The sequence below is a fragment of the Arachis hypogaea genome, chromosome 1, assembly GCF_003086295.3.
Source record: "Arachis hypogaea cultivar Tifrunner chromosome 1, arahy.Tifrunner.gnm2.J5K5, whole genome shotgun sequence".
NCBI lineage: Eukaryota > Viridiplantae > Streptophyta > Magnoliopsida > Fabales > Fabaceae > Arachis > Arachis hypogaea.
The window spans coordinates 51,647,171-51,669,608 of NC_092036.1; the positions used below are offsets into that span (position 1 = coordinate 51,647,171).

The 22,438-nt window shown below is 36.5% G+C and overlaps 2 protein-coding genes and 1 non-coding gene across 3 annotated transcripts; all 3 read left to right on the forward strand.

Annotated features, from left to right (window-relative positions):
- The first annotated feature begins 7,206 nt into the window (after positions 1-7,206).
- Positions 7,207-21,478, forward strand: LOC112725146 (protein FAR1-RELATED SEQUENCE 5-like). The gene is made up of 4 exons (XM_025775444.1): positions 7,207-7,330; positions 7,379-7,383; positions 7,827-8,510; positions 21,122-21,478. The coding sequence occupies exons 1-4, from the start codon at positions 7,207-7,209 to the stop codon at positions 21,476-21,478; spliced, it is 1,170 nt and encodes a 389-aa protein (XP_025631229.1).
- Positions 16,400-16,507, forward strand: LOC112711866 (small nucleolar RNA R71). The gene has a single exon (XR_003157617.1). It is a non-coding gene; the product is annotated as a small nucleolar RNA R71 (small nucleolar RNA).
- A 69-nt stretch (positions 21,479-21,547) lies between the features above and the next one.
- Positions 21,548-22,168, forward strand: LOC140182755 (protein FAR-RED IMPAIRED RESPONSE 1-like). Its single transcript, XM_072230111.1, has one exon. It carries the CDS (start codon positions 21,548-21,550, stop codon positions 22,166-22,168), a length of 621 nt encoding a protein of 206 aa, XP_072086212.1.
- Positions 22,169-22,438: the final 270 nt, after the last annotated feature.

The window sequence follows — 22,438 nt, forward strand, 5'->3', positions numbered from 1 at the left end:
TGACTCCTCTTATGGGAGAATTTTGGAGAATAGGTTTTATGTATTGGTGTCCCTTTGGGTTTCCTTGGGTTTTTCTTATTTTTATCATATGTATATATTGTTATGCTCGGACCGGTTATCTTCGCAGCCGGATCTTGAGTCTTGATATTCCTGTTTTTGACACTCCTTTGTATATATATAATCATGCATTGGTTATCCTTGTTCGTTACGTTATCGATCGGAGTGTTGCGCTTTCGAGTTGCGGTTTTTGTTTACCCTTTTTCTACAAAGGCTCCTAGTTATAGTCAATCATTCATACTACTATATGTACTGAACTTTTATTTTAGAGGTCGTAATACCTTGCCATCTTTGAATTGTGACTTAAGCATAAGACTCTGTATGGTAGGGTGTTACAAAGGCCATCAATCAAATCAATGAAACTTTCTCTCTCATATTTCTCATGCATTTATTAGCTTTACTTAATAAAGTTTTGAATTCCACTTCATGATGAGTAAAGGAGTTCCGTTGGAAGCAATGAAACTTTGCTTTCTATGTTTAGTGGATTCGGATCATGCATTGGGTCTTGTAACATCAATATTAATTTGGGCTTGTAACAATAATTGCTTCAATTTGGCCTAAATAATATCACAACAATTCAGCCATACTTTTTTAAACATTTTGAATCAAAGCTGAATTAGAAATAAAATCACACTTGGGCTTGTTGCAATTATATTTTATTTTCGGCCCAATAATAAACTGCATCACAAAATTATTAATTAACATATGTTAAATGAAAATTAAATTAATAATTTTATAATTAATATAATTAATAATATTTAGTCATCACAAATATTAATTTAGAGTTTCCAAACTCATCAAGATATGATGTATTGTATGATGTAAATGTCAGCATACTTATTCTCTGTCATAGGAATCATGCATGTTTTTTTTGCTCTAAACTGACCTTATTTTTTTTCTTTATGGGATCAACATGGTGAAATAACTGTAGCCAACGTCTTATAGTTATACAATGAATTAATAATCAAATTCGTTCCTAAAAGATTATTTATTTTTTAAATTAGTCATCAATTTTTTTTAATTATAGTAGTTCTTAAAAGATAAAACATAAGTTAAATTAATCTTTTTATTAATTAGATGATAATAACTGATGATATATCACATTAAGTGTCACGTGATATGATAACATGCTACGTGCCATAATATAATTGGTTAACTTGTCAGGTCAGTAACACCTACTATGTCACGTGTCACTTAAGGTGTAAAAAAATTATTTATAATCAAAATAATCCCTAAAAATTTAGACATAAGTCATTTTCATATTTAAAATTTTAAAAATTAATTAAATTGGTCCTTATATAATTTTTTTATTTTTTCTTCATAATATTAAATTTAAAGTATTTTTGATAGTACTAATTTTAATATTATTCCTTAATAAATAAAATTTTCTTAACATAAAATAATGAAAATAATTTAAATTATTATAAAATTATTTTTTCATTTATATTTCAAATTTTATATTTTTAAATTGTAATTTTTTATAGCAAAATTTTTTTATTCAAACGAATTTATCAAATTATTGTTGATTATATATTTAAAAATTTAATATATAATATTTATTTTAAAATTTAACTCTTTTAAATTTTTTAAAATTATAATTTTTATTATTATATAATATATATGGTAGAACTCAATAATTGAAAAATCAATTTGTGAGATTACTTGTTAAATTTTAATATTTTAATATATTTTTTTAAATTAACTACTATATTTATAGAGTGAGATATAAAAGATTAAAATATTTAAAATAACTATTATATTTATTTAGTGAAATCCAAAATATAGTAGTTATTTTAATTGTTCTAATCTTTTATATCTCACTAAATAAATATAGTAGTTATTTTAAAATATTAAAAAATTAGAGTTTTAATATTTTAAATTTTATTAAATAAATATAGTAGTTATTTTAAATGTTTTAATCATTTATATTTTACTAAATAAATATAGTAGCTATTTTAAAATATTAAAAAACTAGAATTTTAATATTTTAAATTTTATTAAATAAATATAGTAGTTATTTTAAATATTTTAATCTTTTATATCTCACTAAATAAATATAGTAGTTATTTAAAAAAACTATAAACTTAAAATATTAAATTTTTAAATATATAATCAACAATAATTTGATAAACTCGTTTAAATAAAAAAATGTCACTATAAAAAATTACAATTTGAAATATAAAATTTAAAATACAAATGACAAAATAACTTTATAATAATTTAATTATTTTTATTATTTTATGTAAAAAAATTATTTATTAAGGTCTATAAAATAATATTAAAATTAGTACTATAAAAAATACCTTAAATTTAATATTACGAAGAAAAAATAAAAAATTATATAAGGACTAATTTGATTAATTTTTAAAATTTAAAGGATGAAAAGACTTACGTCTAAATTTTTAGGGACTATTTTGATTATAAATAATTTTTTTACACGTCAAGTGACACGTGACATGCTAGGTGTTAAATTATTTAGTCACTTATTTTCTTAAGTAAATATATTAAATTATTTAGTCACTTAGCCTTAAACAGTGTACCTGATATTTGAAACCAAAAGCTATATATGGAACATAGCAATTAATTTGGAGTTGCCTTTTGCAATTGCTACAATCTTGAATGTACGTGGTGCTTTTTTGGTTGAAATGGTTGGGAGTATCCTAGAGTCCTAGGCAGAACTTATAGTCTCACATGTATGTAATTCTTTATCTTTATTTAAACTTGTGTTTTCTATGTGGATTAGTCAATGAATTATATTTTAATTTTGGTTATAACAAATTTACCAAAACAGAATGATATGTGCTTTGACTCTTCTTGATTTTAATTTATTATTTGGTTGAAATAGGCGCCCCTTTATCTTTTAAGATGGCTAGAAAAGGTAGTTTTACGAAAAAATCGAAAGTAGGACCAAGATGTCAGCAACCACAAACGGCTCCGCCTCCGGCCTCTGCTACCCACCGCGATGACTCTGAAATTTTCTCGGACAGTGGTGATAATGTCCATCCAACTTCACGCCCGTTCCTTCCGCCGCGCAGTGTTCCAAGGCCTGCTCCACAAACGAGCACAACTACCATTCAGAACTCGGAGCCAAGCCGAGTAAACTCTACGGATAATGCTAATGTTGTAGATTCTGTTGATCAAGAAGTTGATGACTTGTTTGTTGATTCTATAGCTCAGAATCGCAAAGGACGCAAGCCAACAGTGTTTTGGGAAGTCAGGATAATCGGTAATTTAGCTATTAAATTTTATGTGTTCAACATGATTTACACTGGTGATTATTCTTATTCTCGCATGCTGTCCACTACGGATACACATAAGCTATTATGTTTAGCTTTTAGATTCTGATGGCACAATCAAGCCGGCAAGACTAAGCGTGAGGGAGGCTATGGAATGACCTAACGGTAGAAAGATCGTGCTTAGGTTCAACAAGGCAAAGCAAGCAATTGGAAACGAGGCTGGACTGTTGAGTAGCGTGCTTGGTCTGCTAGGATTTGATTTTGGGAAATTTTCTATATGTGAGAAAAGTTGGCGTAAGATTACCACTAAGGACAAGTTTATAATGAGTGTGTCAAGGTAAAAGTTTATGTCCCCTTTGAAATAAATCTGCTTTATTTTTACAATTTTTGAAAAATTGTTGTTATCTGTATAGCAAATTTTTCACATTGATGAAGATAGCGAAGGAACTATCAAGAAGAATATTTTGAAAAGTATGGGAAAATCCTGGAAGAAGACAAGGCTGAGGTTGTATAATACTTATTTCGAGCCAACATTCACGACTAAACAAAATATTGAGAACCGTCCGCCGGGAATCGATCGAGAGCATTGGAGATGGTTCCTTGACTATCGCGCCAAACCTAAAACGAAGGTAATATGGTATATCATTGGTACACAATAATATAAATTATTGTTGCATTAAGTCTTTTTAAATCATCTTAAAATCGCCTTTTGTCTCTACTGGACCAATAAGAAAAGTGCAAGAAAAATGCGAAGAATCGATCAAAACAACTATATACCCACACTGGCGGGTCGAAAAGTTTTGCACGGCAGATCGAAGAAGAGGTACTCTACAATTTTTGTTCATTCTTTGAACTATTTCTGTGACTTGAGGTTGCCTTGATTGTGTGAAAAACGGTAATGGCATAAAATTTGTTGATACAGTCAGAAGAACAAGGGAGAATAGTCGGTAGAGGGGAGCTATGGATCACAGTGCACAAAAAAAAGGATGGCTCCTATATGAATGATGAAGCTAGAGCAATCGGTGTAAGTACTACTACTTATAATTGATTGATAAAGTTATGACCTCAAATAGGGTAGTAGTCTACTTTTCTATGTTATTTTGATTTTTTACTTGTTTGATGAATGGTTTACTCCCCTATGTCAAAATAGGACCAAGAGACTTTTACAATTTCAATTTCAGTCTATATTAATTATCAATGCAAATTTACCTATTATGTTTCTAGACTTTTTGAACTTCGATATAATTTAAGAACAACTGGGGTATGTAGAATTTGAATGATTGAGTTTCATTTATCCCTTACAGCTAGTTATAGTGGTTGGAATCCTATATTGTTATCGTTTGGTGTGTTCTTGACATGAGATGGACCCATCAACATAAATAATTGTATTTGCTAATTTGTGTCTGTAGGAAAGAATTAAGGAGATTGAGCAACATGATGAGTCATCTAGGGTGTTGTCTTAAAATGATTCCATTGCTCAGGTCTTCAGAAAAGAGAAACCAGGTAGAGTACGTGGTGTGGGTTTTGGACCGGCTCCTAGTCAACTCTTCGGTCCAAATTCACATGGGCCTGGAAACGGAGTCCAACTAGAGGAGACTCAGAGGAAGCTGCTTGAACTGCAAACAGCGCTGGAAGGCGAGAAGTTGAAGAGGAAGGCAATGAAGGATGAGGCAGCAGCAGATAAGAAAAAGATGAAGGGGATGGAGAGTGCTCTGATTTATCTGTTTCAACGGCAGGGTGAGGAGCTGCCACCAGACATCGCTTCAGGGATGAGTTTCGTGGAAGAATAGGGTAAAAAATAGAATATTAGGATTGGAGATATTTTGCATTGAAGCAAACATTTTATTGAATTAGACTGAGCAACTCTTTAAAAGAGATTTCTTTTTGTTAGTATTTTGATGGATATATATATTTCCTGTTTTGCTTATATTTCAATTTTGTTTTTGTTACAGGTTTAGATTCTAAGATTGAAAATATTTAATCTTAAATTAAAAAATAAATAAAAGAATTATTAAAAATAATTCAAAAATATTTTAAACCAATTATGCGTGTTTTTTGAAAGACCCAAATTTTTATTTTTTTTTAAATTTCTCGTAAATTAGCGGCGGTTTTAAACCACCTCTGTTTTGGTTCAAGGATTTAAAAACTCATATATGTTGCGGCGGTTTGCAACCGTCGGTATCTCTCACAGAAACTATATTAACGTTTAGCGACAGTTTGAAATCGCCGCTAAACGTGGGGCCAGTTGGACATATCAATAAAGATTGCGGCGGTTTAGAAACCACCGGTAAATATGTGGCAACTCGTGTCAGTGGAATTTGGCGGCGGTTTTCTGTTGTTGTGCCGCAAAATTTTGATTTAGCGGCGGTTATGCTAGCGGTTGCTGGATACCGCCGCCAAATCCAATCCCGGCGCCCATATCCATGGCGGTCCGTTGAACCGCCGGCATTTGATTTTGCGGCGGTTTAAAACCGCCGCTAATTCATAACAAAACCGCCGCCCATTCTTGCCTCCCTTGTAGTGGTGGTATTTAACGTGATACGTCATCATGCAATTATCATCTAACTACTAGAAGGACCAATTTGACTTATATTTTTATCTTTTAAGGACTAATATGACTAAAAAATCTTTTGAAAACTAATTTAAAAAATGAGTGATCTTTTAAGAATGAATTTGACTATTAACTCGTTATACAATTGTACTATCTAGAAAATTCTAAAATTACAGGTTATGAATAGAGTTAGTTAAGGATAATGTTAAGTACGTTAATTAAGAGAATAAATATAATAAATCTTAATTCATCTAATGCGATTTATATCTACTTTTTCTAAGTAAAATTATTTAATGAAGAAGGATTTATTAAGGAAATGAAAATCAATCATCAACAATATTAGACCTTTTTGAAAATGAGGGAAATTCAAACACACGGAATTATATTTTACTATGAGGAAATCTTAACAAATAAATAAAGCAGCTTGAACTTACACCGAATCATGAATTTCCATAACAACAGAACTATTTGATTCAATCATAAACTATCTAAGTGATGTTTGTAACATCAATTTGGAACTATAAATCAAATAAAATTAATCTCATTTTATAAAATGAGGCACATCTGTCAAAATAAGAAGAAAAAAAAAAGAGAAAATATTAAAAGACAATACTTTTCAACCAATAAAAAGTGAATAATTGATCATTAAAAAGAAATATCCAAAATTAAAAACAATAAAAACATCCAAATTAAAACTCAACTAAAAAAAAGTTTAAAAGTAAAACAAAGAAAAGACAAATTTAGAATTTAGAATTTAAGTTGATAATTTAAAGTTTAAAATTTAAAATTTACGGTTTAGAATATAAAATTTATATTTTTTTTTATAGAATTTAAGATTTGTAATTTAGGTAGCCAAAAATAGTGGTCGGTAATAGTAGTTGGTTATAATGATAATTAGCTAGTGATCATAAATAAAATTATGATGTTGGAAAAAAATAAAGAGAAAAGATGATAATAATAATAGAACATTTTTTTTAAAAAATAGTTTTTATTTTTGTTTTATTAGATTTGTTTTTTGATAAATTCAATAATTATTAGCTGAATGATATTAGTTTTCCAGCATTTTTGAAAACCGAAAAAAGGAGAGGATAAATAGTATCTACAAAGTACAAAGTTTTTTGACACACTTTTAAAATTTGAAAGTCCATTCCACTTTACACAAAGGGAATAATGTGAATTTTGAACAAAAATGGGGCGGTTCACAAATAAATAAAGTAGCGGTTGGAGATGAATTGTGGGAAAAAAATGGGAGGGAGGAGATGAGAATGGGTTTATTAAATGAAAGGTCCAAACTCCATTAATAGGTAGGTGAAAGCTGTGTTGGGGTCAGTGTGAAGCTTCGTTTGGTCAACCTGTGCGGAGATGGCGGTCCACGACGGAGGAGAACGCGGGATTGAACGGCATGGAAGCACAGATCGAGATCTGGCTGTCTCGAGGTTCACAATAAGGGAAGAAAATGGATCACACAGGGCAACGAGATTCACAGGTACGCTTTGTCGGTGTCACTGAAATTTTTACCATCCGATAATGCCAGGAGAGGTATGTGCAGAAATTGATTTCAATTGGGAGGTCGTGCCTCCCCGTGTCCCCAACAGTTTTAACCGTTTGATTTTTCGAGGTTGCCATTTATTATAGAACATAGCCGAATTAGATTTGTTACTTTTTAAATTTTGTACCGAAAATCGGGGTTAGTCCTTACAGTTGAATGAGTTTTAGTTGGATTATTTTAGGATGTCTGGAATTATAGCTGTGTGTTCGTAGTTATGGTTGATAACGCTGATGTTTTGTTTGCTCACTGCGATTTTTTAAATTGTGACAGCCAAATGGGCTTGTGGAGCCTAGCTACGAGTTTTAATCCAATTTTGTCCGAGTCCATGAGTCTTAGGTGTGTTTGTTGCTCATGTTATGAGTTTTTGTTGACCGGTTTATGTTGATGTGGCCCACCGCCTATTGTCACACATGCCGCATGTTGTTTGTTGCAGGATGCTGATGATGGAATGAGCGGCAAAACTTTGCCGGTAGAGAAAGCAGAAGTGATGGATTCGTCCGCCGCAGATGCGGACATAGATGCAGAAGCAGCAGTGAGGATTGTTGATGGGATAGGGTACTTTGGCGCCATTGAATTTTCTACCCTGACAGCCAAGGACGTCCTTACGACGGAGTTCACAAGTCTACAGGGAGCTTATGACTACTACAACGAATACGATCGCATCAAGGGAATTTCGGTTAGGAGGTCCAAGGTGGGTCACAGAACAAAGCAGGGGGCGGAGGGCGAAATCATTTGGCAGATATTTGTGTGCTCGAGGGAAGGAGAGCGAGACGGGAAACACATGCAGCGGGAAGACAGGAAGATGGATCCTCAACCGATCACGCGGTGCGGGTGTGAAGCCCGGATTAAGGTCCACGTCGATGATGCCATCAGGCGATGGTTTGTTGAACAATTATGCGATAACCATAATCATCCCATGCTGGATGCGAGGTTCAAGGGTCTGTCGCGGTCACACAGAGCAGTCAAGGAAGGCGATTTGCACCAAATCAATTCCATGAGAAAATCCGGGTTGCGGGTGCCGACGATTTTCCGCGCCTTTGCCAATCAGTCAGGAGGATTCGAGACTGTTGGGTTCGAGATAAAGGACATATATAATGCGATAGAGAAGCAAAGGCGGGTTGGTGCGATAGATGCTGAGGTCACGTTGAAGTTCTTGGGAATTTCAAGGACCACTGATTTTGGGATGTTTGATGAGCGGATAATTTATACGCTTTTTGGCATTGTTTTTATATAGTTTTTAGTATGATTTAGTTAGTTTTTAGTATATTTTTAGTAGTTTTTAAGCAAAATTCATATTTCTGGACTTTACTATGAGTTTTTGTGTTTTTATGTGATTTCAGATATTTTCTGGCTGAAATTGAGGGACCTGAGCAAAAATCAGATTCAGAGGCTGAAAAAGGACTGCAGATGCTGTTGGATTCTGACCTCCCTGCACTGGAAGTGGATTTTCTGGAGCTACAAAAATCCAAATGGTGCGCTCCCAGTTGCGTTGGAAAGTAGATATCCAGGGCTTTCCAGCAATATATGATAGTTTATACTTTGAGCGATTTTTGATGACGTAAATTGGCGTCAAAATGCCAGCTCTCTGCCCTTTTCTAGCGTCAAAACACCAGAACTGGCATAAAAGTTGGAGTTAAACGCCCAAACTGGCAGCAAAGCTGGCGTTTAACTCCAGGAATAGCCTATGCACGTGAAAGCTCCAATGCTCAGCCCAAGCACACACCAAGTGGGCCCCAGAAGTTGATTTCTGTACAACCTATCATAGTTAATCATTTTCTGTAAACCTAGGTTACTAGTTGAGTATAAAAACTACTTTTAGAGATTTATTTTGTACCTCATGACATTTTCACATTTTACATTGTATCTCTACGACATGAGTGGTATGCGAAATTGTGATTCACACTTTTCACAACTCCGCATAGTTGACCAGCAAGTGCACTGAGTCGTCCAAGTAATACCTTACGTGAGTAAGGGTCGATCCCACGGAGATTATCGGCTTGAAGCAAGCTATGGTCATCTTGTAAATCTCAGTCAGGTGGATTCAAATGGTTATGAGGTTTGATAGTAAAAAGAACAATAAAACATAAAATAAAATAAAGTCACTTATGTAGTTCCTTGGTGAGAATTTCAGATAAGCGTTTGGAAATGTTTTGTTGCCTCTGAACCTCTGCTTTCCTGCTATCCTCATTCAATCATCCGTACTCCCTTCCATGGCAAGCTGTATGCTGGTGGATCACCGTTGTCAATGGCTACCATCCGTCCTCTCAGTGAAAACATGTCCTCTACGATTTCCCGCATGACTAATCAGCTGTTGGTTCTCGATTGTGTTGGAATAGAATACATTTATTCTTTTGCACACTATCATTGCATCCAACAGTCACGAGTTTGAAGCTCGTCACAGTCATCCCATCCTAGATCCTACTCGAAATACCACAGACAAGGTTTAGACTTTTTGGATCTTAAGAATGCTGCCAATTGGTTCTAGCTTATACCACGAAGGTTCTAACGTCACGAATTTGAATGCTCTGTTGTCAGGAGAGGTGATTCAGATCCGTGGGTCAGAGACCAAAGAGAATATACTCCAGCTGTCGTCCAATGACTACGTTGAACATCATGTAGACCGCTTTGTGGTTGTCAAGCACGTGGATCTTGGCTAAGCGAGTAATGAATATTGAGTGATTGTCACGGGTCACCTCTTCATTCTGACTTAACTGTATTAAGTACAAGAGTATATCTTGGAGGAGAAGTAGGCGTGAATTGAATAGAAAAACAATAATACTTGCATTAATACTCGAGGAACAGCATAGCTCCTCACCTTAATCTATGAGGTGTAGAAACTCCACTGTTGAAAATACATAAGAATAAAAGGTCTAGGCATGGCCGAATGGCCAGCCTCCAAAAAGGGTTCGAAGAACTCCCAAAAGGTCAAAGACTCCGAATACAATAGTAAAAAGTGCTATTTATACTAAACTAGTAAACTAGGTTTACAGAAAATGAGTAGATAGTGCAAAAATTCACTTCCGGGGCTCACTTGGTGTATGTTTGGGCTAAGCCTTGAATCTTTCACGTGCATAGGCCATCCTTGGAGTTTAACTCTAGCTTTGGTGCCAGTTCCTGTGTTTTACGCCAAAAAAGGGTCTCTCGTGGGCATTTGGATGCCATTTTAAGCCATCAAATCTCGAGCTAAGTATGGACTATTATATATTTCTAGAAAGCCCAAGATGTCTACTTTCCAACTCAATTGAGAGCGCGCCAATTGGACTTCTGTAGCTCCAGAAAATCCACTTCGAGTGCAGGGAGGTCAGAATCCAACAGCATCTGCAGTCCTTTCTTAGCCTCTGAATCAGATTTTTGCTCAAGTCCCTCAATTTCATTCAGAAAATACCTGAAATCACAGAAAAACACACAAACTCATAGTAAAGTCCAGAAATGTGAATTTTGCATAAAAACTAATAAAAATATACTAAAAAGTAACTAAAACATACTAGAAACTATGTAAAAACAATGCGAAAAATCGTATAAATTATCCGCTCATCACAACAACAAACTTAAATTGTTGCTTGTTGATGAGCGGATTTTTTATACGCTTTTTGGGGGTAATTTCATATAGATTTTAGTATGTTTTAGTAAGTTTTTAGTATAATTTTATTAGTGTTTAGGCAAAATTCATATTTCTATACTTTACTATGAGTTTGTGTGCTTTTCTGTAATTTCAGGTATTTTCTGGCTGAAATTGAGGGAGCTGAGGAAAAATCTGATTTAGGCTGAAAAAGGACTGCTGATGCTGTTGGATTCTGACCTCCCTACACTCGGAATGGATTTTTTGGAGCTACAGAAGTCCAATTGGTTCACTCTCAATTTGGTTGGAAATTAGACATCCAGGGCTTTCTAGCAATATATAATAGTCCATACTTTGCTCGAAGATAGACGACGTAAACTGGCAGTCAACGCTAGTTCCATGTTGCAGTTTGGCGTTCAGCGCCAGAAATAGGTTGCAAGTTGTTGTTCAACGCCAGAAATAGGTTACAACCTGGCGTTCAACTCCAGAAACAGCCCAGGCACGTGAGAAGCTTAAGTCTCAGCCCCAGCACACACCAAGTGGTCTCCAGAAGTAGATTTTTGCACTATTCATCCTAGTTTACTCATTTTCTGTAAACCTAGGTTACTAGTTTAGTATTTAAACAACTTTTAGAGATTTATTTTATATCTCATAACATTTTTAGATCTGAATTTTATACTCTTTGATGGAATGAGTCTCTAAACTCCATTGTTGGGGGTGAGGAGCTCTACAGCGTCTCGATGAATTAATGCAATTATTTATGTTTTCCATTCAAACATGCTTGTTCCTATCTAAGATGTTCAATCGCGCTTCACTATGAAGAAGGTGATGATCCGTGACACTCATCACCTTCCTCAATCCATGAACGTGTGCTTGACAACCACCTCCGTTCTACATCAGATTGAATGAGTATCTCTTAGATTTCTTAATCAGAATCTTCGTGGTATAAGCTAGAATTTATGGCGACATTCATGAGAATCTGGAAAGTCTAAACCTTGTCTGTGGTATTCCAAGTAGGATTCAATGATTGAATGGCTGTGACGAGCTTCAAACTCGCGATTGTTGGGTGTAGTGACAGACGTAAAAGGATCAATGGATCCTATTCCGACATGATCGAGAACCAACAGATGATTAGCCGTGCTATGACAGAGCATTTGGACCATTTTCACTGAGAGGATGGGAAGTAGCCATTGACAACGTTGACGCCCTACATACAGCTTGCCATGGAAGGAGCCTTGCGTGTGTGAAGAGGAGGACAAGGGAAAAGCTGAAATTCAGAGGACAAAACATCTCTAAAACTCCAACATATTCTCCATTATTGAGTAACAATTACTTATTCCAAACACTTTCACTTTTTACAATTAAATTCAAAGAACCTTATTGGCATCCTGTCTAAGATTAATAAGATAACCATAGCTTGCTTCATACCAACAATCTCCGTGGGATCGACCCTTACTCACGTAAGGTATTACTTGGACGACCCATTGCACTTGCTGGTTAGTTGTGCGGATTGCAAATGTGTGATTGCAATTTCGTGCACCACTTGTCCTTAAGCAAATGAAAACAAGATAGAATAAAAAGAAGAGAATATACAATAAATATCAAAATATCAATGAAGCTTAGTCCCAATTAGATGAGCGGGGCTAGTAACTTTTTGCTTCTGAATAGTTTTGGTATCTCACTTTATCCTTTGAAGTTCAAAATGATTGGCATCCATAGGAACTCAGAATTCAGATAGTGTTATTGATTCTCCTAGTTCAGTATGTTGATTCTTGAACACAACTACTTTATGAGTCTTGGCTGTGACCCTAAGCATCTTGTTTTCCAGTATTACCATCGGATACATAAATGCCACAGACACATAACTGGGTGAACCTTTTCAGATTGTGACTCAGCTTTGCTAGAGTCCCTAGTTAGAGGTGTCCAGAGTTCTTAAGCACACTCTTTTGCTTTGGATCACGACTTTAACCATTCATTCTCAAGCTTTTCACTTGGACCTTCATGACACAAGCACATGGTTAGGGACAGCTTGATTTAGCCGCTTAGGCTAGGATTTTATTCCTTTAGGCCCTCCTATCCATTAATGCTCAAAGTCTTGGATCCTTTTTACCCTTGCCTTTTGGTTTAAAGGGCTATTGGCTTTTTCTGCTTGCTTTTTCTTTTTCTTTCCTTAATTCTTTATTTTTTCCTCAAGCTTTGTATTTTTCACTGCTTTTTCTTGCTTCAAGAATCAATTTTATGATTTTTTAGATTATCAATAACATTTCGCTTTGTTCATCATTCTTTCAAGAGCCAACAATTTTAACATTCATAAACTTCACTATAGAAAATATGCACTGTTCAAGCATTCATTCAGAAAACAAAAAGTATTGCCACCACATCAAAATTATTAAACTAATTTCAAGATAGAATTCAAAATTCATGTACTTCTTGTTCTTTTTGCAAATAGAAACATTTTTCATTTATGAAAGGTGAAGGATTTATGGGACATTCATAGCTTCAAGGCATAGACACTAGACACTAATGATCATGTAATAAAGACACAAACATAGACAGAACATAAAGCACAAGAAATGAAAAACAGAAAAATAAGAACAAGGAAATTAAAGAACGGGTCCACCTTTGTGATCGCGGCTAGTTCTTCCTCTTGAAGATCCTGTGGAGTGCTTGAGCTCCTCAATATCTCTTCCTTGCCTTTGTTTCTCCTCCCTCATAGCTCTTTGGTCCTCTCTAATTTCACGGAGGATAATAGAGTGCGCTTGGTGCTCCATCCTTAGTTGCTCCATATTGGAACTCAAATCTCCAAAACTGGTGTTGAGTTGATCCCAATAATTATGTGGAGAAAAATGCATCCCTTGAGGCATCTTAGGGATTTCTTGATGAGGGACTTCCTCATGCTCTTGTTGAGGTCCATGAGTGGGCTCTCTTGTTTGCTCCATCCTCTTTTTAGTGATGGACTTTTGAGATGAATCTCTCCATCTCCCATGACTCAGAGTTGGAAGCAACTGCCTTCCCTTTCCTCTTCCTAGAGGTTTCTCCGACCTTAGGTGCCATTAATGGTTATGGAAAAAGAAAAATCACAACTTTTTCTCACACCAAACTTAAGAGGTTTGCTCGTCCTCGAGCAAAAGAGGAAAGGAAGGAGGAGAAGAAGAAGAAAGAGAAGACATAGAGGTGTGGGAATTTGGCCAAGGGGGTTAAGTGTTGGAGATGTGTGAAATGGAAGGTGGTAAAGAGGGTTATTTATAGGGTAAGGGAGAGAGGGTAATCGTGTGGAGAATGGGTGGGTTTTGGAGGGAAATGGTTTGAATTTGAATGGTGAGGTAGGTGGGTGTTGGGCAATAGTGTTATGGAAATGTGTGAAGAAGAGGGAGAGTAAAGTAGGGTAGGTGGGGATCCTGTGGAGTCCACAGATCCTGAGGTGTCAAGGAATTCTCATTCCTGCACCTTCCTAGCGTTTAAACACCCACTGTGTGCCAAATCTGGCATTAAATGCCAGTTCTGCTACCTTTCCTGGCGTTAAACGCAAGGCTGGTGCCCCTTTCTGGCGTTAAACGCCAGTCTGGCTGCCAATTCTGGCATTTAACACCCAAAATGCTGCCAGACTGGGCGTTAAACACCCATTCTGCTATCCTTACTGGCGTTTAATGATGTTGTTTTTGATGTTGTTTTTCATTCTGCTTTAATTTTGCAATTATTTTTATGACTTCACATGATCATCAACCTATAGAAAACTTACATGAACATAGATAAATAAAATTGGGTTGCCTCCCAATAAGCGCTTCTTTAATGTCAATAGCTTGACAGGAAGCTCTTACAGAGCTTCACAGATGCTCATAGCATGATTGTGACCTCCCAATACTAAACTTAGAGTTTGAGTGTGGGGGCTCTATTTGACTCTGTATTGAGAGAAGCTTTTCATGCTTCTTCTCCATGTTTACAGAAGAAGATCCTTGAGTCTTGAACACAAGGAAGTCCTCATTCAATTGAAGCACTAACTCTCCTCTGTCTACATCAATCACAGCACTTGCTGTGGCTAGGAAGAGTCTTTCAAGGATGATGGATTCATCCTCATCCCTCCTAGTGTCTAGGATTATGAAGTCAGCAGGGATGTAAAGGCCTTCAACCTTCACTAAGACATCCTCTACAAGTCCATAAGCCTATTTCATTGATTTGTCTGCCATCTCTAGTGAGATTCTTGCAGCTTGTACCTTAAAGATCCCCAGCTTCTCCATTACAGAGAGTGGCATAAGATTTATACCTGACCCCAGGTCATATAGAGCCTTCTCAAAGGTCATGGTGCCTATGGTACAGGATATTAAGAATTTACCAGGATCTTGTTTCTTTTGAGGTAGAGTTTGCTGAACCCATGTATCTAGTTCACTAATGAGCAAGGGAGGTTCACCTTTCCAAGTCTCATTAGCAAACAACTTGGCATTCAGCTTCATGATGGCTCCTAGATATTGAGCAACTTGCTCTTCAATTACATCTTCATCCTCTTCAGAGGAAGAATAGTTCTCAGAGCTCATGAATGGTAAAAGGAGGTTCAATAGAATCTCTATGGTCTCTAGGTGAGCTTTAGACTCCTTAGGTTCCTCAGTTTGAAACTCCTTTTTGTTCAGAGGACGTCCCAAGAGGTCTTCCTCACTGGGATTCATGTCCTTCTCCTCCCTTGTGCATTCGGCCACACCAAGCAAGGTTATGGCCTTGCACTCTCTTTTTGGATTTTCTTCTGTATTACATGGGAGAGTACTAGAAGGAGTTTCAGTGATTTTCTTACTCAAGTGTCCCAATTGTGCCTCCAAATTTCTAATGGAGGACCTTGTTTCACTCATGAAACTTAAAGTGGCCTTAGACAGATCAGAGACTATGTTTGCTAAGCTAGAGAAGCTCTGCTCAAAATTCTCTGTCTGTTGCTGAGAAGATGATCGAAAAGGCTTGCTATTGCTAAGCCTGTTTCTTCCACCATTATTAAAGCCTTGTTGAGGCTTTTATTGATCATTCCATGAGAAATTTGGATGATTTCTCCATGAGAAATTATAGGTGTTTCCATAAGGTTCACCCATGTAATTTACCTCTGCCATTGCAGGGTTCTCAGGATCATAAGCTTCTTCTTCAGAAGATGCCTCTTTACTGTTGGATGCATTTTGCCATCCATTCAGACTTTTAGAAATCATATTGACTTCCTGAGTTAACATTTTGTTCTAAGCTAATATGGCATTCAGGGCATCAATTTCAAGAACTCCCTTCCTCTGAGGCGTCCCATTACTCACAGGATTCCTCTCAGAAGTGTACATAAATTGGTTGTTTGCAACCATTTCAATAAGCTCTTGAGCTTCTGCAGGCGTTTTCTTTAGGTGAATGGATCCACTTGCAGAATGGTCCAGTGACATCTTAGAGAACTCAGATAGACCATAATAGAATATATCCAGAATGGTCCACTCTGAAAGCATGTCAGAAGGACACTTTTTGGTCATCTGCTTGTATCTTTCCCAAGCTTCATAGAGGGATTCACCATCTTTTTATTTGAAGGTTTGAACATCCACTCTAAGCTTGCTCAACCATCTTTTGAGGAGGAAAGAACTTAGCCAAGAAGGCCGTGACCAGCTTATCCCAAGAGTCCAGGCTATCTTTAGGTTGTGAGTTCAACCATGTTCTAGCTCTGTCTCTTACAGTAAAAGGGAAAAGCATGAGCCTGTAGACTTCAGGATCTACTCCATTAGTCTTAACAGTCTCACAGATTTGCAAGAACTCAGTTAAAAACTAATAGGGATCTTCTGATGGAAGTCCATGAAACTTGCAGTTCTGTTGCATTAGAGCAACTAGTTGAGGTTTCAGCTCAAAATTGTTTGCTCCAATGGCAGGGATTGAGATATTTCTTCCATCAAATTTGGAAGTAGGTGTAGTATAGTCACCAAGCATCCTCCTTGCATTATTGTTGTTGTTATTATTTTTAGCTGCCATCTCCTCTTCTTTTTCGAAAATTTCTGTCAAGTCCTCTTCAGAGGGTTGTGCTTTAGCTTCCCTTAGCTTCCTCCTTAGGGTCCTTTCAGGTTCAGGATCTGCTTCAACAAGAATGTCCTTGTCCTTGCTCCTGCTCATATGAAAAAGAAGGGAACAGAAAATAATAATAGGGATCCTCTTTACCACAGTAGAGAGATTCCTTTATGTTAGTAGAAGAAGAAAAGAATAGAAGAAGGAAAAGAGGAAAATTCGAACTCAAAGAGGAAGAGGGGGTTCGAATTTTAAGATGAAGAGAAGTGTTAGTAAATGAATAAATAAATAGAAAGAGATAAGAGAGAAGAGTTTTCGAAAATTAACTAAAATAAAAGAAAAATATTAAAGTTAAAATTCGAAAATTAAGAAAAGGAATAAAATAAAAATAAAAATTTGAAATAATTAGTAAAAAAAAGAATTTTGAAAAAGAGGGAGGTAATTTTCGAAAATTAGAGAGATGAAAGTAGTTAGGTGGTTTTGAAAAAGATAAGAAACAAACAAAAAGTCAATTAGTTAGTTGAAAAAGATTTGAAAATCAATTTTGAAAAGATAAGAAGTTAGAAAAGATTTTTGAAATCAATTTTGAAAAAGATATGATTTGAAAAAGATATTTTGAAAAGATATTATTGAAAAAGATATTTTGGAAAAGAATTGATTTTTAAAATTAAAATTGAATACTTGACTAACAAAAAACTAAAAGATATGACTCTAGAATTTAAAGATTGAACCTTTCTTAACAAGAAAGTAACAAACTTCAAATTTTTGAATCAATCACATTAATTGTTAGTAAATTTTTCGAAATTTTGAAATAAAGATAAGAAAAAGATTTTGAAAATAAATCTTAAAAATTATCAAAAATAAAAAAATGAAAAAGATTTTGAAAAGATAGGATTTTTTTTAAATTGAAAATTTGACTTGACTTATAAGAAATAGCTAAGTTTTAAAAATTTTTGACTAAGTCAACTCAAATTTTTGAAAATTATGAGCAAAATAAGGAAAAGATATTTTTTTGATTTTTGAATTTTTAATGAGGAGAGAGAAAAACACAAAAATGACTCACAACATGAAAATTATGAATCAAAACCAATGATGCATGCAAGAACACTATGAATGTCAAGATGAACATCAATAACACATTGAAGATCAATATGAACATCAAGACTTATTTTTTTGAAAAATTTTCAAGAAAAGAAAAACATGCAAGACACCAAACTTAGAAATTTTTCATATTTGGACACTAAGAATTCAAAAATGCATATGAGAAACAACAGAAAACACAAAACAAGAAAATATCAAGATCAAACAAGAAGACTTATCAAGAACAACTTGAAGATCATGAAGAACACCATGCATGAGTTTTCGAAAAATGCACAAATTTTTAAAGACATGCAATTGATACCAAACTTAAAAATTGACACTAGACTCAAACAGGAAACACAAAATATTTTTGGTTTTTATGATTTTATTAATTTTTTTTGGATTTTTCGAAAGTAATTTTTTTAGAAAAAACGAAAAAAAAGAAGAAAATTTTTTTTTTAAAAAGATTTTTGAAAACTTTTTGAAAAGAAAATTACCTAATCTGAGCAACAAGATGAACCATCAATTGTCCAAACTCAAACAATTCCTGGCAACGGCGCCAAAAACTTGGCATGCGAAATTGTGATTCACACTTTTCACAACTCCGCATAGCTGACCATCAAGTGCACTGAGTCGTCCAAGTAATACCTTACATGAGTAAGGGTCGATCCCACGGAAATTGTCGGCTTGAAGCAAGCTATGGTCATCTTGTAAATCTCAGTCAGGCGGATTCAAATGGTTATGAGGTTTGATAGTAAAAAGAACAATAAAACATAAAATAAAATAAAGTCACTTATGTAGTTCCTTGGTGAGAATTTCAGATAAGCGTTTGGAGATGTTTTGTTGCCTCTGAACCTCTGCTTTCCTACTGTCCTCATCAATCATGCGTACCCCCTTCCATGGCAAGCTGTATGTTGGTAGATCACCGTTGTCAATGGCTACCATTCGTCCTCTCAGTGAAAACATGTCCTCTACGGTTTCCCGCATGACTAATCAGCTGTTGGTTCTCGATCGTGTCGGAATAGAATACATTTATTCTTTTGCACACTATCACTGCGCCCAACAGTCACGAGTTTGAAGCTCGTCACAGTCATCCCATCCCAAATCTTACTCGGAATACCACAGACAAGGTTTAGACTTTCCGGATCTCAAGAATGCTGCCAATTGGTTCAAGCTTATACCACGAAGGTTCTAACATCACGAATTCGAATGCTCTGTTGTCAGGAGAGGTGATTCAGATTCGTGGGTCAAAGACCAAAGAGAATATACTCCAGCTGTCGTCCAATGACTACGTTGAACATCATGTAGACCGCTTTGTGGTTATCAGGCACGCAGATCTTGGCTAAGCGAGTAATGAAGATTGAGTGATTGTCACGGGTCACCCCTTCATTCTGACTTAACTGAATCAAGTACAAGAGTATATCTTGGAGGAGAAGTAGGCGTGAATTGAATAGAAAAGCAATAATACTTGTATTAATACTCGAGGAATAGCAGAGCTCCTCACCTTAATCTATGAGGTGTAGAAAATCTACTGTTGAAAATACATAAGAACAAAAGGTCTAGGCATGGCCGAATGGCCAGCCTCCAAAAAGGGTTCGAAGAACTCCCAAAAGGTCAAAGACTCCGAATACAATAGTAAAAAGTGCTATTTATACTAAACTAGTAAACTAGGTTTACAGAAAATGAGTAGATAGTGCAAAAATTCACTTGCGGGACCCACTTGGTGTGTGTTTGGGCTAAGCCTTGAAGCTTTCATGTGCATAGGCCATCCTTGGAGTTTAACTCCAGCTTTGGTGCTAGTTCCGATTTTACACCAAAAAAGGGTCTCTGGTAGGCGTTTGGACGCCAGTTTAGGCCATCAAATCTCGGGCTAAGTATGAACTATTATACATTTCTGGAAAGCCCAAGATGTCTACTTTCCAAATCAATTGAGAGCACGCCAATTGGACTTCTATAGCTCCAGAAAATCTACTTCAAGTGCAGGGAGGTCAGAATCCAACAGCATCTACAGTCCTTTCTTAGCATCTGAATCAGATTTTTGCTCAAGTCCCTCAATTTCAGCCAGAAAATACCTGAAATCACAGAAAAACACACAAACTCATAGTAAAGTCCAGAAATGTGAAATTTGTATAAAAAATAATAAAAATATACTAAAAAGTAACTAAAACATACTAGAAACTATGTAAAAACAATGCCAAAAAGCGTATAAATTATCCGCTTATTAATGAGTCTCTAAACTCCATTGTTGGGGGTAAGGAGCTCTACTGTGTCTCGATGGATTAATGCAATTACCACTGTTTTCTATTCAATCACGCTTGTTTCCATTCTAAGATATTCATTCGCACTTAAACATGATGAATGTGATGATCTGTGACACTCATCACCATTCTCAACTTATGAACGCGTGCCTGACAACCACCTCCGTTCTATCTTAGATTGAATGTGTATCTCTTAGCCTCCATTCCGAAAGATTGGAGTCTTCGTGGTATAATCTAGGATTATTGGCGGCCATTCCTGAGATATGGAAAGTCTAAACCTTGTCTGTGGTATTCCGAGTAGGATCTGGTAAAGGATGACTGTGACGAGCTTCAAACTCGCGAGTGTTGGGCATAGTGACAGACGCAAAAGGATCACTGGATTCTATTCCAACATGATCGAGAACCGATAGATGATTAGCCATGCGGTGACAGCGCACATGGACCATTTTCACTGAGACGATGGAAAGTAGCCATTGACAACGGTAACACCCTACACACAGCTTTCCATGGAAGGAGCCTTGCGTGCGTGAAGAAGAAGACAGTAAGAAAGCAGAGATTCAGATGACAGAGCATCTCCAAAACTCCAACATGTTCTCCATTATTGAATCACAAGTACCTTTTATTTCATGCTCTTTTATTACATTGCAAACAAAAACCCTTTTTATTATCAATCTCCTGACTAAGAGTTACAAGGTAACTATAGCTTGCATTAAGCCGACAATCTCCGTGGGATCGACCCTTACTCACGTAAGGTATTACTTGGATGACCCAGTGCACTTGCTGGTTAGTTGTGCGGAATTGTAAGTGTGATTGCAATTTTGTGCACCAATGTTCTAGAAGTACTCGTTGGCTGTTGGCAAGAGGCTGGAAAATCTCTTCTGGTGCGATGGTACAAGTTGTTATGACTACAGTGTATTCGGGGATGTCCTGGGTTTTGATGCAACGTACGGTCATAACAAATACAAGTGCCCTTTGGTAATATTCTCAGGGGTGGACCATCATATAAGGACGGTGGTGTTTGGCTGCGCCATCTTGAGCAACGAGAGTGAAGGAAGCTATGTGTGGTTGTTGTGGTCATTTCTTGAGGCAATGAAAGGAAAACAGTCGAAGTCTGCCATCACGGACGGGGATCTCACCATAAAGAGTGCGGTTAGCACAGTTTTCCCTGGTGCACATCACAGGCTGTGTAGCTAGCATTTGTTAAGGAATGCCACTGCTAGAGTTGGACGGCCGGGTTTTCTTAGGAAATTCTATCTATGCCTCATGGGAGATCTAGAGGTTGACGAATTTGAGAGAATATGGACGGATAGCGTGGTAGACCACAGGTTGGAGGATCATCTCTATGCAAAGAAGCATTCATGGTCTAATGCCCATATCCGGGGGAAATTCTTCGCAGGACTGAAGACGACATCGAGGTGTGAGGCTTTGAATATGCAGCTTGGAAAATTTATACACAACGGGTACAATCTGAGGGAGTTTGTAGAGCACTTCCAACACTATTTGGAATTCATGAGGAGGAGAGAACTAGTGGCAGACTACAAGTCTGCATACGGCGAGCCTATTGTAAAGACGAAACTCGAGGCCATTGAGCAGCTCGCTGCGACGGTTTATACAAGAGAGGTTTTCGAACTATTTCGGGAGGTGCTAATACTAGCCAGCAATGTTAGAGTTGTGTCCACCAAGAGGACGAGCACTTGTGTTTTGTTCGAGGTTGCAATGTACTGCAAGCAAAGATCATGGGCCGTGTCGTGGGCCGAGGAAGACGACAAATTCAGCTGTTTTTGTCAGCGGATGGAGTCCTTCGGGCTTCCTTGTGTCCACATGGTCGGGGTTCTGGTTTATCTAAACATGAAAGCTATCCCCAGAAGCCTAATACTTGAATGATGGACAAAGAGGGAAAAGCAGCCGCATGCACCAGCGACGGAGTACGTGTTGGGGAGATCCCAGACGCGACATACATGAGCATGCACGTGGCGATGCTGGATGATTGCAGGGGGATGGTGAGCTTGTCTTGCCGGTTCTTTGAGGACTACGTGGACCTGAAAACAAGGTTGGCAAAGGAGAGCTAGTCCATGCGGGACAAACATCGCCAAAGGCTTGGTGTTGCTGGGGAGGCCAGCAAGGTGTCTGTTCGGGACCCGTTGCGGGCAAGGT

Excerpts from the sequence above, each read along its gene's own strand:
- LOC112725146 (XM_025775444.1), top strand. The coding sequence starts at position 7,207 with ATGGCGGTCCACGACGGAGGAGAACGCGGGATTGAACGGCATGGAAGC. Across the intron at positions 8,511-21,121 it reads CGATAGAGAAGCAAAGGCGG|AAGTACTCGTTGGCTGTTGG; the intron begins GTTGGTGCGATA and ends CCAATGTTCTAG.
- LOC140182755 (XM_072230111.1), top strand. The coding sequence starts at position 21,548 with ATGGGAGATCTAGAGGTTGACGAATTTGAGAGAATATGGACGGATAGC.